The following is a 20,414-nucleotide window of genomic DNA, read 5'->3' on the forward strand; positions in this document are numbered from 1 at the left end:
GCAGAAAGAGACCTTTGGTCCATCATGTCAATGCCAACTCTCTCCAAGGGCAACTCATCAAGTCCCATTTTACTTCCCTCTCCCCAGGGACCTGCAAATATTAATTCTTTTCAGCGTGTTGCCCAATCGCTTCTTGCAAGTCACAATTGAAGCTGGCCCCACCACACTGTCAGACAATGCATTCCAGATACTAAGCACTCAGTACCTACAAGAGACACCATCGCTTTGTTTTGCCAATCACCTTAAGCTGTTGTCCTCTGGTTCTCAATTGTTCTGTTAAGACTCCAACAATTTTGAAGGTGTTGACTTTGTTTGAACATGGTCACAGGTAACAAAGAAATGTAGAACATAGGAGCAGGAATAGGCCACCCGGCCCTTTAAGCCTGCTGTACCATTCAATATGATCATGTCTGATCATCCAACTCAGTCCCCTGTCCCTGCTTTCTCCCCATTTGCTTTGATCACTTTAGCTCTAAGATCTAACTCTAAAATAATTTCAAACCTTCGCCTTCAAATCATGTCAAAAGCCAGGGGTCAGCAAGTTATTTTGTTGCTGGAGGCAAGGATGTGCTAGTACTTACGTGTTGCAGTATCTGAACATTCCCCGGATGTCGACCTCTCGAATGGCTGCATTCAGAAGGGGTACATTCACCAAAGTTTCACCATGACCAACTAGGAGGAGAGTCCCACCAGACCGAGTGGACTAAGGGAAATATCACACACATGAGTTGAGAGGGAGTGAAAACTACTGTTCACAATGACATGGAATGGCAGATCAATGAAGCACCTCAAAAAAATGAATAAGCACAACCCAAATGCCCCAGAAAACATATTAGTCACATTTTTAATACTTTACCAATGTTTGGTGGTAACACATCTCCTACATTTTCGAGGAGGTGATGGCCTAACTGTACTGTCGCTGGACTGTTAATTCAGAGACCCAGATATTGCTTGGGGGACCTGGTTCGAATCCCACTGTGGCAGATAGTGGAATTTGAATTCAATAAAAATCTGGAATAATGACTCTAAGATTCAAACCATTGTCAATTATCAGGAAAACCCATCTGGGTCACTAATGGGGAAGGAAACTGACACACTTGCCTGGTCTGGTCTACATGTGAGCCTAGACACATAGCAATGTGGTTGGCTCTTAACTGCCCTCTGGGCAATTAGGGATGGGCAATAAATGCTGTCCCCAGCCTCTGATGCATGAATGAATTTTAAGAATTTCACAGCTAGCAATCGCGCACCCTGTGATATCAGGGAATTAAGGGGCTAAAATTCAAGGTGGCCATAATTAAATCTGATTGGGGGATAAATGGATATTTATTTATGCAGAGAGTAGTTAGAATTTGGAACTTACTATTACATGCAAGAGTCGGTGCAAACTTCCAAAGTGTTTTCCAAAGAAAACTAGATGAGAATTTGAAAAAAACGGGATTAGAGTGTTCACACAAAAAGCTGAAGATAAGGCAGGTGGAAAGAGAGGATATTTGTGACCAGTACAGTCTAACAGGTCAAATGACCTGTTTCTTTCTCATACTTTATATTCTGTGTAATAAATTGGTTGAATTAGATAGGAAATGTGTCACTGCAGAAGAGCAAAAAAGAGTCATATCAGATGCGAAATGTAAACTCTGTTTCTCTCTCCACAGATGCTGCCAGACCTGCTGAGATTTTCAGCACTGTCTATTTCATTCCACTTATTTTTTTCTGAATTTGGCTTTTTCTTCAAATGGTCAGACAGTTTCTCAGGCTGAGCTACGGTCCAGATATGGCTAGCATTGTTCAGAACGCATTAAGCATGTTTGCCTTCATTGCTCAGACCTTAGGAATTGGTAAGTCATGCTGAGGCCGTATTGGAAAATAGTGAGGCCTCTTCTGGAATACTGTGTCCAGTTCTGGTCACCCTGTTATAGGATGAATATTATTGAGGTGGAGAGGGTTCATAAAAGATATACCAGGATGTTGCCAGGTATGGAAGGTTTGAGTTATAAAGAAATGCTGCTTAGGCTAGGACTTTTTACACTGGAGCGCAGGAGATGGAAAAGTGACCTTATAGAAGTTTATAAAATCATGTGAGGTAAAGATGGGGTTAGAGGTAGATGTCATTTTCCTCGGGTTGGCAATTTCGAGAATGGAGGCCGCACTTTGGAGGTGGGAGGAGAGACATTTTAAAAAGACATGAGGGGCTCCTTTTTTTGCACAGAGGTTGGTTCACATGAGTGCATGAATAGGAAATGTTTGGAGGGATATGGGCCAGGAGCAGGAAGGTGGGACTAGTTTAATTTGGGTTTACGGTCAATATGGAATGTTCGGACTGAAAGGTCTGTTTCCGTGCTGAATGGCTCTGTGACAATGATGATACTATAAGGATGTTGATTTACTCTAACACAGTACTTACATACACACCAGCATGGACACAGAACTCGGCACCAGTACACTCGATTGTTGTGTCTGGCATGCAGCCAAGAGCTTCCTCCACTTTCTGGGCTAGATCCTTGGGTGTCTCCTTCGCCACCAATATGGTAAAATCCGCACCCACTTCCTTTGCCTTCTCCAGACGTGCACTTGATAAATCTAAGAAAACAAACTCATCTCTAATTCACCAGCACAAGAGCTTGAGATGCCCCGGCTCAATAATGAATGAAACTGGCTATTCTTCATCACTGATATGTATCGAAATTGGCAAAGGTTACTATCTAAGGAAGACGGAGTGAGGTTTGCCCACTGGTTTCTCCACTTGCCTTAGCATTTGCTGGTGACAATGGTGCCCTCCATTCGCTCTACACTTTCACTGACTCTCCCCATTCTCACTGACTGTTTCTGCTTTTATTGACTCCTCTATCTCACCTGAAACAAAATGCGAAAAAATAGTGTGATCTTTCTATCTTGAAGCAACTTGAGACTTTACTGCTCAGCAGTTGGGGAAAGGTAACAAATTACACAAAGCGGAAAGCCAACTGAAGGTTAAAGGAAAGAGCTCTGAAGTGAAGGGGAGGCCTACAAGCTAAGCAAAATGCAAACATGGTGAAATAAACTTATTAAAGGAATAGGAAGGAAGTTTATTTCTTCCTATTTTGGGGATGCGACTGTCACTGGCTATTGGCCAGAATTTATGCCCTTGCGAAAATAGTAGTGAGTTGCATTCTTGATGCATTGCAGGTGCATTCTGGATGGGAACTACAGATTTTGGCCTAGTGACAATAAGGGAATGTCCAATATATAGCCAAAATAGAATCGTGCATGACTTGGAGGGGATCTTGGTTGTGTTTCCATGCACTGCTACACTTGACCCTTTAGATGAAGGTACATATAGAATCTGATGAAAGCTTCGTCTAACCAAGGGCAATATGGGGATAATGGCCCTTTTAATCAGCTTCATTGTATCGGTAAAAACCCTGGGACAACAATTGGTTTTGTATAACCAGTATGGATATATACAGATTACAATAAACAATACAGTCTGTCAGTCTGACACAGGAAATGAGAGTAAAATGATCTAGATCCAAAGGAAGCACTGAGCACACATCAACAAGAAAATTACTTTCAACAAATTCAACCACCATTCACGCACACCAGGGATAGTGTGGATCAGGATAATTAGGAAAGCTTTCCAAGTGTATATCGTAATCATTTTTGTATCAATCTGGGATGAAGGCATCACTATCTGGGCCAGCATTTATTGCCCATCCCTAGTTGCCCCTGAGAAGGTGGCAGTGAGCTGCCTTCTTGAACTGCTGGAGTCCAAGTGCTGTAGAAACATCCACAATGCCCTTAGGGAGGGGATTCAATGATTTTGCCCCAGAGACACTGAAGAAACATGGTGCATTTCAAAGTCAGGATGATGAATGGCTCGCAGGGGAATGTGCAGATGGTGATGTTCCCCTGTATCTGCCACCCTTGCCCTTCTAAGTGGCCATGAATTTGGAAGATGCCATCTTTGGTGAATTTCTGCAGTGCATCTTGCAGATACCATTCCGCATTGGAGGTGGAAGGAGTGAACGTTTAAGAATATGACGCCTGTTAAACATGTAGCTTTGTCCTGGTCGGTGTTTAGCTTCTTGAGTGTTGTTGGAGCTGCACCCATCCAGGTAAGTAGGGAGTATTGCACCACACTGCTGACTTATATTGTGAGAATGCATTAGAAAGACAGAACATGCACTATCGGGCTAAGGGTAGTTTCTGTAAGTATAAATATTCAAACAATTATAATGTATCATCAGAAAATCATCTTGTTTCTGGCTGTTGCGACATGAAGCAGGCTTGAGGAATGTTAAACTTCTGACTGCAATTGGTGAAGCAGGCCAGAGTTAGTCTTTACTCAGGTTTGGGTATAATACAGAAAGGAACCTTATAAGAGCATAACTTCTTAACTTCACAACTCACAACTCGTGTCAGTAACTGTCTCTTTAAATTCTTTAGAACGCCAATAAATCGAATTAATTAATTAATCAAAGCACCAGCCTTTGAAGGGGCACCACAACAAAAGAACAAATTTTAAAGGAATCTTAACAAATTTACACATTTTGTTGGCTGACAACGTGCTCTGGCATCTGTGATGCCCGCTGATCATGGAAGACCTTGAGCGTACTGGTGGAAATCAAGTGCTTCCTATCCAGGAAGACCTGGGCTCAGACCCACCCATGGAAGAGAGCTAGGCAATTGGATCTAACAACCTGCCCCAGAAATTCCACTTTGGTCAGACCCTACAAATGAGGCCATTTACTTGTCTTGCCTCCACACCCCCAAACCCAATTAGGAGAGGTGCAGCCAAGCCAATAAGAAGCAGTCCCTTCAAAAGTAGTTGGTGCAACTCAGTCTGCCCAGTATTTATATGGAATATAACTAATACTCTTCGTAATTACTTGAATCAATCTGTTTTAGACATGTTATTACGCAGCAGGTAGGACTTTAGCTCAGAAGTAAGGATACTACCACTGTGCCCTTTGTTTTCTAATCAACCTGCTCAGAGATTTTATGGCACAGGTAGGGCTTGGGCACTGCCTCATGGCTCAGATCACTGCACCTCAAGAGCCCAGCTCTTTCTAGTTTTAATCAACTTACTCAGATGTGCTATGACATATCTCTGATGCAGATGGGATATTAATCCAACCCTTCTGACTCGAAGATAAAGTACACAGGTTTTCAAAAACTACTGCCCCCATATTGACTTGCTCAGAGATGTTATTATACACCTCTAGAGCAAGTGGGACTTGAACATGGGCCTCCGGGCTCAGAGGTAGGGACACTACCTTTGTGCTACAAAACCTTTTGAAGTCTTTTTATATCCCATCCAGCAACTGCGAAAAAAATTAACAAATTACACTAAGTGACATTTAGCAACATCTTAAAGGGGCATTCAGATATAGAACAATTTTTAAAGGCAATTTAAAATTAAAATAAAATGTTGGCAGGGATGGTGTTCTTTATCTGTGTTCTAGCAGCCTTCTAATACCATCCACCTGCATTATCCTTCACCGTGAGTTAAACAAAGAATATGAGGGAAACTCACACAGAAGCTTTGTGACTTGTGGGCCAGGTCATTATTGTTGGAGGTAGGGGGCAAGAGATGTATGCAGTCAGAGCACTGATGAATATTGTAATGGATCACGGAGATTTGAAGGCATTACATTATAGGTGTACCTCACTCACAGCCATGGCTGTGACCTTCTACCCCTTGTGATTAATTTGTGTCTCAGTTACTTGCGTTGCTCAGGGCAGGCATTCAGAAAGTTCAAGGCTACAATAGTTCAACATTTTTTGAGTCAAAATCCAGAAATGGCTATGTGTTGACTGACAGACCCCTTCATGCAGATTTTATTTGTCGAACAGAGATGTTTGTTGGGCAGAAAGGTGTTCCTTTTTGTTCCACTCTCTGCCTGAAAGCAGGTCTAACACGCAGCACCATGACATCCGCCACAGGTCGTGGTGAGGGGGCAGATCCTGAATCCACTCTCAGCTGGGATGGAAGCTGGATCTCGTGCAGTTGTGACCAATCAGATCCACACCGGCCGAGCAGGCAACTGTGCCAACCACTCATCCACCAGTTCCCTCAGGAGGCTGAGCTGCTGAGTGGCAGACACTTTCAACAAGTATGCTGTAGGCTGGAGCTATGGTGGGTTAAAGTGCCAACATTTTTCCATTACTCTGTTGGTCAGGAGAGTCTCCTGCTCCTACTGCCTGCGGCGTAGGCTGGGCCATTTTCAGATTAGCATTCAACCCGTCTGGCTGCATGATGAACAGACTTTCCAAGGTATGCTTTGGATAGAAATAATGTGAAAGGGTATGATGGAAAGCAAAGAAATTGGCATGAGAGAATGACGCTTATTCTGCATCGTACCATCTCTGATTCATTGCCCATCAGGTCCTAGAGTGGGATTTGAACTCAGTGCTTCTGTTTCAGAGATAGGGACACTATTCATTGTGTCATAAGGCCTCCTCTATAAACAGGGTGACATTCAATTTTTCTTTTAATTCATTCAGAGAATGTGAACATCTCTGGCTGGACCAACATTTATTGACCATCCCTAATTGCCCAGAGGGCGGTTAAGAGTCAACCACATTGCTGTCGGTCTGGAGTCACACACATGCCCAACCAGGTAAGGATGGCAGTTTCCTTCCCTAACAAATGTACTTTTATGTCAATCTACAAAGGTTTTATGTTCATCAATAGACTCTCAATTCCTGGCTTTTGTTGAATTCAGATTCGACCATCTATTATGGCAAGATTTGAACCCAGATCCCTGGACTAATAGTCTACTAACAATACCACTAGGCGATTGCCTCCCAAATGGAAGAATGGTTAAGAATAGAAGACTATAAAATAACAGTTAAATTACAAGTTAAAAATTAAACCTGCCCATCCCGACACACGCAAAACTACAATGGAATATAGTCATTCACAATCCTAGAAAATCAGCATTCGAGGGTTTAAATTACGAAAACAGGGAGAATTCAGGTTCGTGTAAAAATCAGAAAAGTCAACAAGTGAGGAGAGCTGGAGTTTGTTTTCACCTGCTATCCACCAACTCCCTTGGACTGTAAATAAGCCCTATCTTTCCCTCAATCCTAAATGAGAGCTTGGTCATCATGTTCATCTTGGGGTTACAGAGGAATTATCAGGGGAAATGCCACGAAGCTGCAGTCCTAGATTCAGACTGAAGAAAGCCAGGGGATGCAGGAACCTTCCCTTGCAAAAATCGAGCAAGATGTGAAATATTAAACTGAGTCTTACCACAGACCACAACTTGAGCTGCCCCCATCGCCTTGGCAACCAGCAGATTCAGAAGTCCGATGGGTCCTGAATGATTAAACAAGGTCGTAGGTGTCAGTCTTGGTGTGGTTATTTTATTTCGACAACGCTGTGAGGAACAATGCTTGGGTGCGCGATAATCATTGACCCCCCCCCCCCCCAAAGATATCTAGTCACTGAAGACATTCAAGCCATTTACCTCCATGCTTACCTGCTCCGCAGATCAGGATTTTGCTGCCCAGATTCACTCGGCCTCGACGACAAGCATGAATCGCAACCGAAAGGGGCTCGATGAAAGCACCTTCTTCAGAGCTCACAGACTCGGGAAGCCTGAAACAAAGGAACAGCTTGGATCACATGTGCCACACCCTTCTTTCGGTAAATTGAGTCCACGCCTTTAACCACTTGCACTGACTGTGAGAGTCTAGAGGTAGAGGTTCTTGGAGTTACAGCACGAGAGGCTCATCGCTTAGGACTGAGGTGGGGAGAAACATCTTCATTCAGATGTTCGGAATTCCATTTCCAAGACAGCTGGGACACTCAGTGATTGAGGATATTCAAGGCTGTTGGACTTCAAGGAGAATCAAACCATCACGGAAGCCAATCTTCCATCCATGGACTCCATTACACAGCTTGCTGCCACGGAAAGGCAACAAACATCATTAAAGACCCATCACACCCCGGTACAACCTCTTTCATCAGGCAGAAGGTACAGAATCCCAACAGGTTCAAGAACAGCTTATTCTTGGCTGTTGTTAAACTGGTTAATGGACTCTCTAGCCTCAAATAAGGCTGATCTTGCTAGCGTTGATCTCAGCTAACGCATATCCTGTGCAACATAACCTATATGTCTCTAAGTATTTTTGATCTGTACATCCTTGCTTACTATGACCTGCCTGTACTGCTCATAAACAAAGCTTTTCACTGTATTTCGGTACACGTGACAATAAATCAATCAATCAGCAGGAAGTTGAGGTACAAGATCGGCAATGATCTTACTAAATGGCAGGGGAGGCTTGAGAGGCCAAATGACCAAGCTTCTTCTCATTTCTTAAACTGGGCAACTGGATATAAATTGTCCCATTGGAAATACCCAGCATGGGTTCATGAAGGGTAGGTCATGTTTAACTAACTTGGTGGAATTCTTTGAGGACATTACTTGCATGGTGGACAATGGGGAACCTGTGGATGTGGTGTATCTGGATTTCCAGAAAGCATTTGACAAGGTGCCACACCAAAGGCTGACACATAAGATAAAGTTGCACGGTATTACAGGTAATGTATTGGCATGGATAGAGAATTGGTTGACCAGTAGAAAGCAAAGAGTAGGTGTAAATGGGTATTTTTCTGGTTGACGGTCAGTGGGTAGTGGTGTGCCTCCAGGATCAGTGTTGACCGCAATTGTTTACAGTTTACATAGATGATTTGGAGTTGGGGACTAAGCGTGGTGTGTCAAAATTTGCAGATGACACTAAGGTGAGTGCTAGAACAAAGTGTGCAGAAGACACTGAAAGTCTGCAGAGGGATATAAATAGTCTAAGTGAGTGGGCAAAGGTCTGGCAGATGGAGTACCATGTTGATAAGTGTGAGGTCATCCATTTTGGTAGGAATAACAGCAAAATGGACTATGTGTTAAATGGTAAAAAATGGCAGCACGCTGCTGTGCAGAGGGACTAGGGTGTCCTTTTGCAAGAATCGCTAAAAGCAAGATTGCAGGTGCAGCAGGTAATTAAAAAGGCAAATGGAATTCTGTCTGCCATTGCTAGAGGAATGGAGTTTAAAAACAGGGAGGCTATGATGCAGCTGTATAGGGTCCTGGTGAGGCCACACCTGGAATACTGTGTGCAGTTTTGGCCTCCTTACTTCAGAAGAAATATGCTAGCACTAGAGGGGGTGCAGAGGAGATTCACTTGGTTGATTCCAGAGTTGAGAGGGTTGGATTATGAGGAGAGACTGAGCAGACTGGGATTATACTCATTGGAATTCAGAAGAATGAGGGTAGATCTTATAGAAACGTATAAGATTATGAAGGGAGTAGATAAAGTGGAGGTAGGGAGGTTGTTTCCACTAGCAGGTGAAACCAGGACTAGAGGGCATTGCCTCAAAATAAAGGGAAGCAGATGAAGGACTGAGGTCAGGAGGAACTCCTTCACCCAAAGGGTTGTGAATTGTGGAATTCCCTGCCCAGTGAAGCGGTTGAAGCTACCTTGCTGCGTTTTTTAAGGCAAGGCTAGATAAATTTTTGAACAGTAAAGGAGTTAAGGGTTATGGTGAGTGGGTGGGTAAGTGGAGCTGAGTCTCAAAAAGATCAGCCATGATCTTATTAAATGGCAGGGCAGGCTCGAAGGGTCGGATAGCCCACTGCTGTTCTTAGTTCTTACGTTCTTATTGGACCCGATCCTATAATGGTAATCCTAATTGAGTTGTAATTCAGAGGACTATAGTAATGTTTGAGAATGATAGTTAAAGTCCCATCACAGCCACTGAGGAAATTTAAAGTAATTTTTTTGAATAAATCTGAAATTTCAATGCTACTCTCAATAACAGTGATCATGAAACTACTGGATAATCATTAAAAAAAACCATCGAATCCAACCAAACTCCATCAGAGATGAAAATCTGGACTACATGTGACTCCAAACCCATAGTGAAATAGCTGACTTACCTCTTGATCCCTCAGTGCTGTCTACCTTTTCCAAGATACAAATGGAATATGATGGAATACTCTCCACTTACCTGGATGAGTGTAGCTCTAATAACATCCAAGAGGATCCGACATCATTGAGGACAAAACACACCCCTGCCCTCTCCGGTTGTTCCATCACCCACCACGTTCAACATTGTCTCTCTTCACCACTATTACAAGATACAATGTATACTATCTACCAGTAATACAATATGACTCCTCCGACTCCCTTCCAAACCTGCGACATCTATGAACAAAGGCAGCAGGATACATGGGAACATCACCTTCTGCAAGTTCCTCTCCAAATGACTCACCACCCTGCCTGGGAAATATATTGCTGTTCCTTCACTGGGCCCACGATGTTTTAAATCTCTCCCTAAGTGCACTGTGGTTGCAACTAACCCTCGGTCTGCAGCATTCATGAAGGCAACTCACCACCAGCTTCTCCAGGACCATTAGAGATAGGTTCTAGCCAGCGACTGCCACATCATGTCTAAATAAAATTAATTGATACATCAACTGCCAGAAGGTGTCTGAGTGAGGCTGAAACCAGCAGTAATGGTGATGAAGAGCTGCAATGGGAAATGTGGAGGGGGCAAGGATACTGCAATGGGGAGAGAGAAAAAGGAGTGCAGAAAGGAGTGGGCAGTTTTGAATCTGTTGGCATTTGGGTATAAAAGTTAATCTTAAACTCAGCTAACTCTGAACCAGGTAATCTTGAAATCGACAACTGTTGTGCTGTCACATTGTCAGGACAATGGTGCATACAGCTGGATTGCATGCAGACTTATTGCATTTGCAATTACAATGTGTTTTTGAGCATAATTCAATGATTGTGGAAAAGACCTGTGTGGACTTTCCCAGCCTCATGGGAAATCCTGGAATGTCATACTCAAAGGGTGTCAAGGGAGCTTCCAAGTGAGTGATTTAAAGGGAGAAATGCACTGCAAACTGAACTGTAGTCCCCTGTGAGTTACCTCTGACTGCGAACATGATGGGAGTAAAGGCTACAAGAGGCATATTATATTTTCACCTTTCAGGACCACATAAGATTAGGGGATAAAAGCCATTGAACTCCGATCTGTGTGCGCCAGTGGATGAAGGGATGTGATGGTCATAGCTGAGAAAGCCCCCATGTCATCCTTTCATTGTAGGTAAAAAGAAAGGAAGTTTCTCTCTCTCTTTGATGGAAGCCAAAATGTAAGAGAACCTAAATTTGAAAGAAAGCAGGACAAATACCTTTCAGCTGATTTGCAAAGCCAAGCATCTTAAAATGAATTATCTACCTTCATGCTAGCAGTATCACCAAACATCTGCTCTTCAAGGAACTCAGAGACTGATCCATTTATCTTTTCTAATGGTTTTTGGAGTTTACTATCATTTTGAATCTATGTGTTCGCATGATGAATTATTATTGCTTCTTGTGCACAGTAACCCATATTTGTACGGACTCATAAAGCTATCATCAAATTGGCTCCATTTTAAAACATAAACTTATTTGTCTGAAAGGCAACCATGTGGGAAGAGGTTATTTCTAAATTAACATTGTTTCATCCGAGGGGTAGGTGAACAAACAAGGAGAACCAATTCACTGGGAGCTTGATAATTTGGGGTATCCCAGCTAGAGCTGTAATAAACTGGGGAACCTCATCCAGGGACTGGTTGTAACGAGTGTAAGGGGTTAGCTCGGCTGTGTGATACACTAACGATACATCATCATAGGAAGTGATATAGTCTCACATGATTTTTCTCCCTCTTGCAGCCTTGTGACAAGATCAAGGTACAATAGTAAGATATTTCTTAAATAAAGTTAACAATCTCCTTCTCTTAGTAGATTCTGCAAATATTATTTAGTAGCAGAGCAAGACCGAGAATATTATAACATTGTGGAACACGTTGCTACAGAAAGGCAAGTGGGGTAGGTGTATTTAGTGAGAAGCTAAACGATGCATAAGGGTGTGATGATGAGAAAGAGAGAGGGGGCAGTAATGACTGCACATGCTGGAAGCCAGCATCAGTAGACGTGAGGCTGGAAAAACACAACAGGTCAGACAAGCATACGAAGAGCAGTAAAGTCATCGTTTTGGCCAAAAACCTTCATCAGATGGTTATGAGGGGTTATTTGGTCCTTTTGTTTTGAAGAGATGTTGTAAGGCAGAGGTTCCGAGCAATCTGGGGTAATATAAACCTCTCGGGAGGTATTGTGTTTTTTTTTTCAAACGCAGCCTAAATGGGAATGGCCAGCTCTTGTAGATCCAGATTTCTGGGTTTTATTTCTTTCAGTAACGTCAGAAGCTGTTGGGGTGTCAACAGAGCTAGAGCTTCAGAGAATGTCTTCTGGCTGCTACTCTCTCTGAATCTTCTCTTGATGTTTTCCTCCTGGATTGGAGAACTGCACGTGCGAATCTGTGTCTAAATTTTCCTTTTTGCCAAGGGTGTGTTTATGAGATGTTACTATGTTGGAACAGTTAATTAGTATTAGTTACTGTGCCTATGATTCTATTAAGTTTTCCAATAGAGTTAAGTTATTGTAAATGCCTCTTTCTTTGTTTGTACTTTAACAATATCGTTTAAATAAATCGTGTTTTGCTTAACATCAAGTAGTTTGACCAGTCGCATTACATCTGGAACAAGCACTTCACATTTACCTTTAAAAATAAGAAAATATTTGTGTCTGGGCTACCTTCTAAATTGTTATGGGAGGGCCCTGTCTGATCCAATACAAGGGAGAATGAAATACTCTGATAGATTGAGATGAAGTAGAGCAGGAAGAGGTCCATCAGAAATAGAAACGCCCAACTAGCTTATAAGAAAGCAAAGACTGTGCTTACTGACTCAAAGCACACTACACATTATCAACAGTATCTCACAAATATACTTCCAAATATCAATTCATGATAATATTTCAATGAAACTGTGTATTGAGTCACATAAATAAAGTGTAAAGCAAAGGACCACTTTACTTTCTGAAAATCACATTAATATTGTTGGAAATAACTGGTGATGTTTTGGTTAAAAAAATTAATGAGTACCTTAATAAGCCAATGTATTGTGCAAATATTATCACAGATGGTCATGTAAATAAACGGTAAAAATGTAACACTTTTCTTTAAATATTCAATAATCATCTTATTCTTGTATGCAGTGCATTGGTGTCAGTAGACAGATCCAAAACAACACACTGTGGATGCTGGAAATCTGGAATAAAAGCAGGGAATTCTGGAGAAACTCAGTAAGTGTTGCAGCATCTGTGGAGAAAGAAACAGAGTTAATATTTCCAGTCCCAGATTTTGAAGAGACATTTTAGACTCAAAACATTACTTCTAGTTTTTCTCACCAAACAAAAAATACAAAAGAAGTGCGGATGCTGAAAATCAGAAACAAAAGCAGAAATTGCTGAAAAAAGATTCAGCAGGTCTGGCAGCATCTGTGGAGAGAAATTAAAGTTAACATTTCGGATCCAGTGACCCTTCCTCAGAACTGAGTTTCCAGCAATTTCTGTTTTTACACCTCTGTTTTTCTCTCTCTGTAGATGCTGCTGGGCCTGCTGAGTTTCTGCAGCATTGTCTGTTTCTTTTTCAGATCATCTGCAGTGTTTTGATTTATTCGAGAGAATTGCAAGTCGATAAGATGTGGAGCTGGAGGAGCACAGCATCAGAGGAGCAGGAAAGTTAACGTTTTGGGTCGGGACCCTAAATCAGGATTGAGAGGGGTAAGGCATCTCAAAAATAAATGAGGGAGCGGGGTGGGGCGGGGGGTAGGAAGGGGATTTGGTGACAGGTGGATTCAGGTATGGGTTGTAGAGATTGGTTAATGGTAAGGTTGGGGCAGATAAGGGAGATGGACTGGTTGTGTCAAGTCAGGTAGGTGGGGATGAGAGGGAGGGCTGGACATGGGATAAGGCCTGGGGTGGGGAGATTTAGAAGCTGGTAAACTCTACGTTGAGGCCATTGGGCTGTAAGTTCTCACGATGGAATATAAGGTGTTGTTCCTTGGTTTATGCGTCACCTCATTGTGACACTGGAGGAGGCCCAGGATGGGCATGTCGCCCAGGGAGTGGGAAGGGGAGTTGAAATGTCTGGCAGCTGGAAGGTGGTGTTGATTGGAGCATACAGAGAGCATAACCTCTGCGAATTGGTCACTGAGTCTGGGCTTGGTCTTTCCAACATAGAGGAGACCACATTAGGAGCAATGGATGCAATAGACCAGGTTAAAGTACGTAGAGGTGAATCTCTGTCAGATTTGGAATGATTGTTTGAGGCCTTGAATGGAGGTGAGAGGGGATGTGAGAGGGGAGGTGTATCACTTTCTGCAGTAAACTGGAGACACAACACCTTATATTCTGCCTTCGGAGCTTATAGCCCAATGGCCTCAACATATAGTTAACCAGGTTCAAAATCTCCCCACCCTCCCAACCTCATCCTATGTCCAGCCCGCCTTCTCAACACTGCCTCATCGAACTGGCACAACCAGCCCATCTCCCTTCTCACCCTATCTGCCCCATCCTTCCCATTAATGAATCACTCCAACCCCCTACCTGCATCCACCTATCACTACCCCACCTTCCTTCCCACAACCCCACCCCCCCCATTTATTTCCCAGCTCCCTGCCCCCTCTCCAATCCTGTTGAAGGGTCCTGCTCCACTGATGCTGTCTGACCTGCCGTGCTCTGCCAGCTCCACATTTTATCGACTCTTAACTTCCAGCATCTGCAGTCCTTGCTGTCTCGTAGTTGCTGAGAATTACAAGTTGTTTGCAGCACTCAAACTGGGCTTTTCTTTGAAAACATCCAGATGAGGAAACCGTCCAACATGTGATGGTAACCAGGCGCCATCAAATCAGGGGCTACACAGTACTTACTTGAAACAGTAGTTGGCATTGTGGGCATAGTATTGGGACAAGTGCCCATCGTAGGGTGGAGTAGCACAGCAGAACATTTTTGGAGATAGATTGTAGCGTCCCGATTTACAGAATTCATCATTTACTAATGGGTAAGCAGGTTCAATGGCAACTCTGTCACCTGAAAGAAAGGAGGTAGTGAACAGTTCTTGACTCAGGTCTTTGGTGCATGGGTAAGCATTGGGGGGGAATGCCTTCCTTGGATGCCTTCCTAAATAAAAAGCTGCCCATCTGTCTTCAATCTCCAATTGGCACTCACATAACACAACAAAATTCCAGATTCCCACTGCCCTCACGTGATAAAGAGCTTCCAGGGGTCCTCTTGAATTTAACAGACTTGTGGTAATTTATTTGTGCCCCCTTTTGTTGGATCTTCCCCACTGGAGACTATCCATCAACCCGAACATACCTTCCAGCAACCTGAGAGGGTACTTTAGTCAGCAACAAATTCTTTTGATGCTCCCCTCCACAGTACCCTCTGTACATATTAGGAAAATGATCAGCCTGGGTAAGGACTATGGCCATTTGTGCTTCAAGTTAAAGTTTAATAAAAATTTAACATTCTTCTTAAAGTTTAATTGTAGTAATTGGAAACAGGTGGATCTTATTGATAAGAGCTCCTTGATTGGCGGTGTTAACCATCCAATCAGGGAGCGCTTGCTGACAGATATAAACAGGGGATTCAGAGAGTCTTCTCAGCATAAGAACTGGGTCTGAACTGGCTGGGCAGAGCCCATATACAAAGTATATGTAAATAAAGGGTGGCTGGATACCAGCCCTGTGCCGTCATTTCATTAACTTTCTCTGAGTTTTAGACACTGACCTGCTTTGAGATGTTGTACGCCTGATCCCACTTGAACCACAGTTCCTGAGCCTTCATGTCCCAAGACCATGGGCTTTCTAATGACAGCATCTCCTAGTTTTCCTTGTTGCCAGTAATGGACGTCAGTGGCACAAATGCCAACTGCATTCATCTTCAGGAGCACCTCTGAACATACAGCAGAGAAGGGTGATGAGGGACTGGCAGATGTACTCTTTAGTAAAAAAAATACGGCTTTAATATTTTGATGAATATTAGCGTCCTTCAATGTTCAATTTAACTAGTGCTACTTCTGTCTTCACAAATTAGATTACCAGCTCATGAGAAACACCCTGAAGCTGAACATAAATACAGAACAGATAAAGTTATGAGGCCTAACAATCTGTTTCAAGATATCTTGTGCCGTATCTAGCAATCTGCTTGCACTACCCATTTCAATGACTTTCCAATGAAGCTTCAGTTCTGGGCTCCCTGCTAACGGAAAGATGCTGTTAAACTTGAAAAAGATTGAGAAAAGATTTACAAGAATGTTGCAAAGATTGGAGCTATAAGGAGAGGCTGAATAGGTGGACATTTTTCCCTGGGGTGTTGGAGGCTGAGGGGTGAACTTATTGAATCATTAATAGGGTGAATAGCCAAGGTCTTTACCCCCAATTTAGGGGAGTTCAAAACTAGAAGGGCATAGATTTAAAGAGAGAGGGAAAAGATTTAAAAGGGACCTAAGGGACAACTTTTCCATGCAGAGGGTGGTGCGTGTATAGAATGAGCTGCCAGAGGAAGTGGTGGAGGTGGATAAAATTACAACATTTAAAAGGCACCTAGATGGGCACATGAATGAGAAGGGTTTAGAGGGATGTGGGGTCAAATGTTGACAAATGGGGCTGGATAAATTTAGAATATCTGGTCAGTATAGATGAGCTGGACCAAAGGGTCTGATTCTGTGCTGCACATTTCCATAACTCTAGGTTTATACCAAAAACAGTCACTAGTAAATATTTAGGGCCTGTAATGCAGTAAGCCATCCCAAGACCCTTCACAGGCATGTCAGGGGCAATAACTGCCCTTCTAAAGTGATTAGGGGCAGCGATAAATGCCTGACTCAAGTTCCACTTTGGAACTTGTGTGCAAAAATCAAGGGCGACAGTCTACTGCAGTACTGCGGGAAGGCTGCATTGCCCGTAGTACTGAGCTTTGGATGACATGCTAAACAGATACCCTGTTTCCTTCTACTAATGATCTTATGGCACCAATTCAGCAAAGAGAGGGGGGAATTATCTTCGATTTCTGTCAGTCCACATCACGAAAAAACAGGCAGTTCCCTCATGAACAGAAATTGCTGGGAGAAAACCCAGTGGGTCTGGCAGCACCTGTGGAGAACAAGCAGAAATTAACGTTTCGGTTCCAGTGACCCTACTTCAGAACTGGGCCGGAAATGGAACACTCCGCTTTCTTTTCACAGATGCTGCCAGGCCTGCTGAGTTTGTCGAGCAATTTCTGTTTTTGTTACTGATTTCCAACATCCGCTTCCTTTGTTCTTTTTTAAATCCACCCCCGCCCCGGCCCATGATCTTGTTGTTGTTTGTGGAAGCTTGCTGTGCATTCGCTGCATTTTCAACATTACAATGTTGGTCACATTTCACAAATACTCCCATTGGCTACAAAGCGCTTTCAGGCTGTCTGACATGGTGACAAGCACTAGAGCAATGAAAAACACCAAGCCTTGATGCACAAAACACAACATTGTGCAGGACTAGCCTGTACATGTCAGTGCGTCCACACACTGTTTGTCAAGAGAATGATGATATTTTCCATACTTGAATGCAAACTGCAGTGAATATTACCACAAGGTAATTCAACACCAGTTCAGGATTGCACGTGTGTCCTGAGGGATCTACTGAGGCTATGAGTTGCTTTTGTCACTCATCAATTTATATGAGTACTACTTTAATTGAGGAAGTGTTATTAATATCTGTGTGTACTTTTTATAAACTGACGTTTCCTCAATCTTGGATGACAAGGTGTGGGGCTGGATGAACACAGCAGGCCATCAGCATCTTAGGAGCAGGAAGGCTGACGTTTCAGGCCTAGACCCTTCATCAGAAATGGGGGAGGGGAAGAGTGTTCTGAAATAAATAGGGAGAGAGGGGGAGGCAGATCGAAGATGGATAGAGGAGAAGATAGGTGGAGAGGAGACAGACAAGTTAAAGAGGCGGGGATGGAGCCAGTAAAGGTGAGTGTAGGTGGGGAGGTAGGGAGGGGATTGGTCAGTCCAGGGAGGATGGATAGTTCAAGGGGGTGGGAAGAGGTTAGTAGGTAGGAAAGAATCCCCCTCATCCTCACATACCACTCCACCAACCTTCGGATCCAACACATCATTCTCCAACACTTTCTCCATCTGCAATCCGACCCCACCACCAAAGACATTTTTCACTACCCACCCTTGTGTGCCTTCCGGAGGCACCACTCTCTCCGTGAGTCCCTTGTCCGCTCCACACTCCCCTCCAACCCCACCACACCCAGCACTTTCCCTGCAACTGCAGGAAGTGCTACACTTGCCCCCACACCTCCTCCCTCACCCCCATCCCAAGCCCCAAGAAGACTTTCCATATCAAGCAGATGTTCACCTGCACATCTGCTAACGTGGTATACTGCATCTGCTGTACCCGGTGTGACTTCCTCTACATCAGGGAAACCAGGTGGACAGCTTTGCAGAACACCTACGCTCGGTTCGCAATAAACAACTGCACCTCCAAGTCGCGAACCATTTCAACTCCCTCTCCCACTCCTCAGATGACACGTCCATCATGGGCCTCCTCCAGTTGGCCACAACAATGCCACCCAAAGGATGCAGGAACAGCAGGTCATATTTCGCTTGGGAACCCTGCAGCCCAATGGTATCAATGTGGACTTCACAAAGTTCAAAATCTCCCCTCCCCCCCACTGCATCACAAAACCAGCCCAGCTCGTCCCCGGCTCCCCAAACTGTTCTTCCTGTCACCTATCCCTTCCTGCCACCTCAAGCCGCACCCCCATTTCCTACCTACTAACTTCATCCTGCCCCCTTGACCTGTCCATCCTCCCTAGACTGACCTATCCCCTCCCTACCTCCCCACCTACACTCACCTTTACTAGATCCATCCCTGTCTCTTTAACTTGTCTGTCTCCACTCCCCCAATCTTCTCCTCTATCCATCTTTGATCCGCCTACCCCCCTCTCCCTATTTATTTCAGAACCGCCTTCCCTGCCTCCATTTCTGTTCAAGGGTCTAGGCCAGAAACGTCAGCTTTCCTGCTCACAAGATGCTGCTTGGCCTGCTGTATTCATCCAGCTCTGCACCTTATTACCTCGAATTCTCCAGCATCTGCAGTTCCTATTATCTCTTTCCACAATCTTGAATATTCCATCAATACAATGCTCCAAGTCTCTGACTCTAGCTTCAGGAAGTATTACCCAATTCTGTGTCCTAATTATAGGAGCATTATGGAAACTACGTTGCATTCTTCCAAGTGCTAGCGCAGAAAATAAAAGTTCAACCATTATTAACATTTCATCTTACTGCAACTCTATTTTAAATATGAAGGATGTTGATAGAGTGTATTGAGAGGAAGTGTTCGCAGCAGCTAAAGAACAGAGAATTAAGGCAATTAGTGAAAGGGCAGTAGAGGAGAGAAGGTGAACTATTTTTCCACTGTTGCAATATGGATTGCAATGCCAGAGATGGGTGTGGAAACTTTCCATAAATAAATACTTAAAGGGAGGAAGGGTTTGTAAGTAAAGGGCAAGACAATTAGAACAACAGGGCTCCTATTTTTAAAAAAGTTATTATTAGCTTGATGGGCCAAATGACTTGGCTCTGATGTTGTGAAACAACCAATTATGAATCCCATTTATCAATTTTATTTATGATATTTATGCATGTTATGAATGTCACATCCTTTAAACCCTGAATTATTTTGCTTCATAGGGAATAATGGTGGTTTGTCTAACGTGTAGAAAGTAACAGCAAGTAAAGACAGAGGACAACTGCACACATAAAGCTGTTGGAAGACTCACCGTTAAAACCTGGTTCTGGGATTGAGCGTTTCTCCTGTGGAGAGAGGATGAAAAATGGATTTAGGAAAGTTCTAAATGAGACAATAGGAACTGCAGATGCTGGAGAATCTGAGATAACAAAGTGTGAAGCTTGATGAACAGAGCAGGCCAAGCAGCATCTCAGGAGCACAAAAGCTGATGTTTTCGCTGGAGATGTCTGCTTTTGTGCTCCTAAGATGCTGCTTGGCCTGCTGTGTTCATCCAGCTCCACACTCTGTTACCTCCACTATTACTCTCTGCCTCCTGCCATTTAGCCACTTTGTATCTGATTGGCAAACTTTAATCTCTCTCTAATCCCTGAACCAACCTGTAAACAAGCAGCATTAGTATAACACACGGCCACCATGTGCGCACACTCACCACTAATTTCCGAAAATGTCTTCGGGGAGACGCAGCTGAAAAATGTGTTCATTAAACTGCCTAACCAGGCCAATTTATTCTTGGACAAACTGGCTGAGTTATGATAAAACAAAGAATGCAGGTGCTGAATATCTGAAAAACAAACAGAAACTCTGAAGCAGCGTCACTAGACTTGAAACTTTACCTTCTGCTTTCACTCCACAGATGCTGCTAGACCTGTTGAGTTCATCCAGCAATCTCTGTTTCTGTTGTGTCTGATGTTATTATTTATTCAATGAGAGTTGGAGCCAAATTACACAACA

The 20,414-nt window shown here is 43.4% G+C and overlaps 1 protein-coding gene across 2 annotated transcripts in view; it reads right to left on the reverse strand.

Moving 5' to 3' along the window:
• LOC125446832 (sorbitol dehydrogenase-like) overlaps positions 1-20,414 on the reverse strand; it is a 41,508-nt gene that overhangs the window by 17,976 nt on the left and 3,118 nt on the right. The window contains exons 2-8 of one of the 2 annotated variants that reach the window (XM_048520719.2): positions 19,714-19,747; positions 15,664-15,828; positions 14,802-14,961; positions 7,467-7,585; positions 7,238-7,303; positions 2,405-2,580; positions 582-703 (exon numbers count right to left, since the gene is read on the reverse strand). In XM_048520719.2, coding sequence (XP_048376676.2) covers positions 582-703; positions 2,405-2,580; positions 7,238-7,303; positions 7,467-7,585; positions 14,802-14,961; positions 15,664-15,828; positions 19,714-19,747 — 842 coding nt within the window. Of the gene's footprint in view, positions 1-581; positions 704-2,404; positions 2,581-7,237; positions 7,304-7,466; positions 7,586-14,801; positions 14,962-15,663; positions 15,875-19,713; positions 19,748-20,414 lie in introns of both variants that reach the window. The other variant, XM_048520720.2, reaches the window with a different exon arrangement.

This window comes from Stegostoma tigrinum, chromosome 36, assembly GCF_030684315.1.
Source record: "Stegostoma tigrinum isolate sSteTig4 chromosome 36, sSteTig4.hap1, whole genome shotgun sequence".
Classification (NCBI taxonomy): domain Eukaryota; kingdom Metazoa; phylum Chordata; class Chondrichthyes; order Orectolobiformes; family Stegostomatidae; genus Stegostoma; species Stegostoma tigrinum.